Source organism: Fukomys damarensis, unplaced genomic scaffold, assembly GCF_012274545.1.
Source record: "Fukomys damarensis isolate Sample0158 unplaced genomic scaffold, DMR_v1.0_HiC HiC_scaffold_32, whole genome shotgun sequence".
NCBI classification, from domain to species: Eukaryota; Metazoa; Chordata; class Mammalia; order Rodentia; family Bathyergidae; genus Fukomys; species Fukomys damarensis.
The window spans coordinates 46,350,633-46,357,246 of NW_022900944.1; the positions used below are offsets into that span (position 1 = coordinate 46,350,633).

At 58.6% G+C, this 6,614-nt stretch overlaps 1 protein-coding gene across 1 annotated transcript in view; it reads right to left on the reverse strand.

Moving 5' to 3' along the window:
- Cibar2 (CBY1 interacting BAR domain containing 2) overlaps window positions 1-391 on the reverse strand; it is an 8,991-nt gene extending 8,600 nt beyond the window's left edge. The window contains exon 1 of the mRNA XM_010627485.2: window positions 278-391. Within this exon, the coding sequence (XP_010625787.1) occupies window positions 278-297 (20 nt within the window). The 5' untranslated portion in view covers window positions 298-391. The remainder of the gene's footprint in view (window positions 1-277) is intronic.
- Window positions 392-6,614: the final 6,223 nt, after the last annotated feature.

The window sequence follows — 6,614 nt, forward strand, 5'->3', positions numbered from 1 at the left end:
GTCCTTCCTGGGTTCCCCGCCAGGTCCCCGCCAGGTCCCCGCCTCCCCACCCCTCCCCTCTGACCATGGCCCCTTCCCCTCCCACCAGTGTGGACAGCGTGGGTTCGCTTGTTCTCAGGCCACAGTGGGGCTGGCAGTGGGCGAGCACAGCTCACAGAGAGCGAGCCAGGGGAGGCCGTGAGGGCCGGAAGAAGCCAGGGGCCTGGTGGTCGGAGCCCCGTGTCCCCCTCTCCCCCTCCCTGTCCCCCCTCCCTCTCCCTGCCCTGCAGCCCCTCACCTGGAGAGGACGAAGTTCATTGTGACCTCAGCACCTCCTGGTCTCGGATAAGGAGGGGACCCCTGGGAGCCAGGCAGGGCTGGGGTTGTGTGGCCTGGGCTCAAGGGACGGGGACGCTGCTGCAGGGTTGCCAGGCAACATGGCCAGCCTGGGAGGAGCCCAGCTGGTCGCCAGGCAACCCCTCCCCTGGGGCCAGCCTGGCTGGAAGGTGTGGGGAGCAGGTGGGTCCCTGGGCTCCCCGCTTCCCGCCAGCTCCCAGTCCAGCTGGGGTTGTGGGGCAGGGGGTGGGGTGCTGGCCCTCGAACATGGGTGAAGGGACCCTCGAGGCCCAGCTCAGAGCTGCGCCGTCCACACAGGCCAAGCTCTCCTGGGTTCAGCTGTGGTCCCACCGACAGGAGGCTGAGGCAGGAGAAGCACTTCTCCAGGGAGGCCGGCCCAGGCACTGGTGAGACTGTCCAAAAACTAAAAGCGACAGGGGCTCAAGAGGAAACCAGCGAGCACACGTGGCGTTCTAGCTGAGGGGCACAGGGCTGTGTGGTCGATGCACAGGAACTCACTCCACTTGGGGGAGGGGAATACAGAGACAGCAGGACGGGGAGGCACAGGTGAAGCCGGCAAGTGTGTGACTCCCCCAGCCACCTGTGCGTGCGGAGGGAGGGTTAATCATGCAGAGGGCCTTAATTTTTATTATTTTTTGCAGTGTCAGGGGTGGAACCCAGGGCTTTTGCATGGAGCAAAGTCCTAAATCCCATTCATTGCTTAATTTAGAGACGGAGGCTAAGCTGCCCGGAGCGCCGGGGGACAGGCCCTGTGAGGACAGGGCTTTGGGGGGCTGCACAGGGCTCCATCCAGGCCGCTGTTGTGTGGCCTGGAGCCCCCGTCTGACCTCTCTGGCACTCTCCAAGCGTCCTCCCCAGCTGGCCTTGGACTCTGCCCGCTCCCCGCTGGCCTCGTCCTGCCCCTCTTTCCTTGGCCGATGGCGCCTCCCTCCAGGGCCCTGACACCCTCACAGGGCCCATGTGCCTGAGGCAGCCGCCAGCCTGGCCACCTAGTGTGTCTTTGTTTTTGTGTTACTGGTCTTTCACACTGAGTTATATTCCTAGCTCTGTTGGTTTTTCTTTCTTTTTTTTTTTTTAATATTTGACTTTTTATTTTAAAAAATATCAATTTTAGGCCAGAGATGGAGCTCAGTGGCACCATGCCTGCCTGTCAAGTGCAAGGTCCTGAGTTCTATTCCCAGTACTGGAAAAAAAAGAAAAAGTAGCAATTTTTGTCAGTTTAATATGACTTATACAGGAACAAACTCTTATGAAAGCGAATTAGGAAGGGAACATTTTAAAACTCTTTCCTTTTCAACTGGCATTAAGCTAGTATTCTATTGGGCCAGGGATTTAGCTCAGTGGTACTGCTGCCTGCCTTGCAAGTGCAATATCCCAAGTTTGATCTCTGGTATGAAAAACAAAACAAAAAAATTAGTATTATATTTTTGTAGTAGTAAAATTAAGAACTTTCTTCATCTGTTATATTTTTATTTATTCATTTTTTTGTTTTTTGTTTTTTGAGATGGGGTCTTACTATGTTGTTGAGACTGACCAAGCTGATCTCCAACACACAGTGATCCTCCTGCCTCAGTCTCCCGAATGCTGAGATTACAGGCATGTGCCACCAGGCCTGGCTTAAAAAATTTATTTGGAGACAGGGACTCACTAAATCACTAAGTTGCCCAGACTTGTCTCAAGCTGGCAAACCTCCTGCCTCAGCCTCCAGAGTGCTGGGATTACAGGTGTGTGCCATTACACCCCGCATTTCCGTGAAGCCACACTTTGATGTCATTCTGTGACAGCAGACACAGGACACTCATCCAGGGCCTGCACCTGTTCCTGGGGTGACCATCCAGGACACCTGCCTGCCTCTCCGCTTGTCCCAGTCCCTTCTCAGTGGTTGTGGACACCCAAGTTCAACGCCATCTCTTGGGGCCCCTTCTCCACTAGCAGCTGGGAGCCAGGGCCGAGCTCTCTGTCCCTGGTGTGGCAGAGACCTTGGGAAACAGAGAGCTTGCACTACCACCGGGGACCGCGGGAGGACGGCAGAGACCCAGAGAGCAGCGCGGGATGGGAGGAAACAGGGACTGGCTGAGCGTTGGCGCCCTCTGGCGGCCAGATCGGGGAGAGCAGCGGGACCCAGCGCTCTGTCCCTTGGGGTCCAGGTCAGGAGACCTCGCTGTCTGGGGCCTGTGACTGCGTAACCTCGGGTCCACCGTCTCGACCTATGAAGAAAGACACAGCACTCCCAGATTTGTTTCCCTTTGGAAGCCCAGGGCCAGTTTCAAATGCTGGGGGGAGGGAACCAGGAGGTAGCCGAGAGCTGCCACTGGGTCCAGGTGGCCTGGGGAGGAAGTGAGGGACACAGGTCAGATCCCGGCTGGCCCGCATGTGTGGCTCCCAGTGCCACTGCCTCTGAACCTTCCTGGGTGCCCAGCAGGCCCTCCTGGGCAGTCACTGGGTCTCCCTCCAAGAATCCTTCCCTGGCGGCTTCCAGGTGTCAGCCAGGAGCTGACCTGGGAGGCGGGAAGCCCTCTGACCTCTGACTTGAGAGCCTGCTCCCCAATGGCAGCAAGCGGTGAACATTGAGAGTCTTCTGATCTTTCACTACTGGGACTGAGCCCAGGATCCCTCACTGAGCTCCTCTCCCTGATATGTTTATTCTACTGTGTACAATTCTGAGACAGGGTCTGGTTGAGTTGCCCGGGCTAGCCTCCAACTTGCAATCCTCCTGCCTCAGCCTCCTGAGTGCTGGGATTACACTGCACCACCTGGACAGGTTAAAATTCATTTCTTTCAAAGGTTTCCCCCCTAGTTATAGAAAATCCAGACAGGTGTAAAGGCTGATGGAATTCAGTCCAAGTCTCACTTCCGGAGACACCCATTAGGCATGCACAGGTACAGCTCCTCCATGATCTTCTGGTTAATAATGTACAAAGTTCCACAATTTCTGTACATCACAAGGATTTCTGCATTCTTTCTTATAGACGTTTAGCATAATTCTTGTTATTTTGTCCACTTCCTCATTAAGACTTCAAATCACACAAAATGGAGAAAAGAGGAGCAAACCATCCATAAACACATCCACTTCCAGACTCAATGTTGGTGCCCACCAGTCACCACACCCTGTTTTCATGACAGTATACTATTCCCTCCAGCCACATGTGCCTGGATGTGGTCCACCACTAAAGGAATATTTATTAAGTACCTGGAGTGTGCACAGCTGCCTTATAAGTACCAAGGCCACACCAGTGAGCCAATAAGAGACCTGCTCCCATGTGCCACGAGAACACTCTGGGAAGGTTGGGTAATGCAGGGAATTGGTGACCAGGACAGTGGCGCACCTGGCAGCCACAGGGGGCTCAGTGCCCGGAGCTGGCGAGATCTCCGGAGGACACCAGCACATCTGGGTCATTCCTCTGCAGGGCGAGGGGGGCAGCGCCCCATCCCCACGGGTCGGATGCTACCCTGGCCTGGCACAGTGATGCGGGCCTCATCCTACGCTGGACAGCAAGGCCCCCCACGCTGCCAGCCCTGAACTGTCACTGAGGACGGACAGACAGACGGACAGACTGCTGGCTGCAGGGCCCCCAGCTGGCCCTTGGGACAGGGCACTGTGGGGGTGAGATGTTCGGGGTCCTGCCATGCACATGCAGAGGGACCCTGTGTGAGTCTCGGTCCGTTCCAGAGCACAAGGGCGGCTGGGCTCCGGGACGGCCCCTCCCAGGGCCGCAGCGCCCACGTGGCTGGCAGAGGATGCATCATTCCTGGGGCTGGGAGTCCTGGCTGAGGGGCTCTGCGGGTCGGCTGTGGGTGCGGGGAGCTGGCTTCCCTTGCTCACACTGTCCTCGGAGCTTCTCAGGCCTGGGAAGCCAACAGCTGCATCTCCGTCACAGATCCCCAGCCCAGGAGGCCGGGCCCTACACTGTGCAGAAGCTGCTGAAAAGGCAGCAGTTGGAAGCGGCTGGGAGGTCAGGAACAGCTGCACATTTGCCTTTCCCGAGGCCTCAGCCATCCTGAGCCTCTGCCCTCCAGACCAGGCCCTTCTGGAGCTTCAGTTCAACTGCACAGCCTTCTGAGGAAAGGGACAGGAGGTGTGTGCACAGCACGGTTGGGGAGATTGTTCACTGAGTCAGCAGAGCCCAAGCAGAGCACTTTCCCCACAGAGAACCCCTCTGAGCCCCCACACTCGCTCTCTGGTGAAAGTTGTTATCCTCAGCTGATGAAGGCAAGAGCCTTGGGGGGGTCCCCCAAACCCACACTCCTTTCCCAGCTGCATTGGGGGCCCTAGCTGACCCCAGATCTCCCACACCCAGGAGCCCGGGTCCCATCTGAGGCTGAGGCTCAGCTGTAAGGAACACAGCAGTTAGGCCTCAGGCCAGGGGCCAGGGACCCAAGTCCAACCTTGCTAGCTGGGTTCTGGTGCCAGTCCCTTGGCCTCTGTGGAGTCCCTGTCCCCATCTGTGAAATAGGCAGGAACTGTGTCCTCCGGGAGCCCTGGCAGGGACAAAACCGCATGGCCACATGAGGTGTCTCAGGACACTGCACCTTGGGAGGTTAACTGTGGCTCCTGGTTGCAGAGGGTGCAGTCCATGGTCGGCTACGCCAAGGCAGGGGCACCATGGTGGAAGGGTCTGGCGGGGAAGAGACGCTCAGTTCAGGGTGGTCGGGAAACAGCAGGTGGGAAAAGCCGGAGAGGAAGGGGCAGGAACAGCCTGTGTCCTCCACAGCCACATCTAAGCCCCCTCATCCAGTTAGCACCGCCTCCCTGTTCGCCGGGCCGCTAAGGAGCCTGGTGAGTGAATCCACTTGAGCCACTAGAGTCCCAGGCCTCCACCCCTTTGCCCAAACCCACACCAGGAACACACGAGCCTTCGGGGACCCAGAGTTCAAACCCTGACACCGTCCGTGCTCAGAAGTGGGTCGGATCAGGCCAGAGTCGCGTGCTGGCTGCTCGTGGTGAAGGCGGCTGGGCGCCCTCTGAGCGGTGCCGTCCTGGCACACAGTGGGCCCACAGCACAGACTCAGTGCTGTGCCCTGGGGGCCGGTCGGAGCCTCCCTGGGTGGTCGCAGCCTGGGAACACAGCCCAGAGCGGCCCGGCCTCTCCTGCTCAGCCACGCTGGCGCCGGGCCGTCCCCACCTGGCCCTGTCCATCTCGCCGCTCCTCTCTGGTGCTCATGGCAGGCAAAGGAGGTGGCCATGGGGGCAGAGAGCGAGAGGACCAGCACTGGGCCCAGACCGTCCCTGCCACGCGTGCTCTGTGCTGGGCCCAGGGAAACTGAGCCAGAGAGGCAAGGAGATTCAGGGGCAGAGGCCCTAGCTGACAATCTCTCTGTTATTTCCTCTCAGCCAGGGTGCCAGGCATGGCGGGGCAGGTTATGCACTCTGCAAGGGGGCCTGGCTGCATCAAAGGAGCCATGCGCTCCGGCCTCGGGTTCCATGTGGGCAACAGGGGCACCGTTTCCTCATACACACAACGCGCTGCGCTGGCTGGCATCCTGGATTCTCTAGTTTTACTCCTAATATGCCTAAAATACAACTTTGCTGACTGTGACCCTCACTCTAGGACTCTCCGTGGCTCCCATGACCTAGAGTCCTAAGGATATGACATTAACTCACATTTTCTGACCACCCTGAGCCTCAACTGCACTCTGTGAGCCACGCCCTCTCCTGCAAGACTAACTTCATGCCACGAACACAGCAGTTACACAGAAAAGGGCACAAAACATGGATGTGGCTGGGGGTGCTGCCCGGGGGTGCTGCCCAGTGGTACAGTGCTGGCCAGCCTGCCCCAGGCCCTGGGTCCCCTCCTCAACACCACAGAGAAGCAATTGTAGGAGAAAATAACATACACACACAGGTTAACAAACTTGGGGGCCAGCAGCTCCTTCCCGCTGCACACGGTAGGCAGTGAAGCAGGTCTCTTTTTTGCTTGTTTTATTTGGCTTTCTGAAGCGGGTGGCTGTGTAGCCCAGGCTGGTCTTGAACTTGGGAGGATCTTCCCACCTCAGCCTCCTGGGACTGCCAGGATCACAGCGGCACCACCACACCGGCCTTGCCATGCAGGTCTGGGCGAAGGTTTCGGGGTACAGGCAGCCGGCCCTCCTCTGGCGGTCTTGGTCTCGGGGGACCGGGGCTGTGCTCTGAGTCATGCGCCCAGCCCTGCCCTGAGAGTCGGGGTGAGCGCGTCCTCAGCCCCACCCACAGGCGCCCTGGACGAAGTCACCGGGGCCCCTCGGCGTGCCCGCGTGAGGGCAGGTCGGCTGGGACACACAGGACTGTGCCCGCTGCCCAT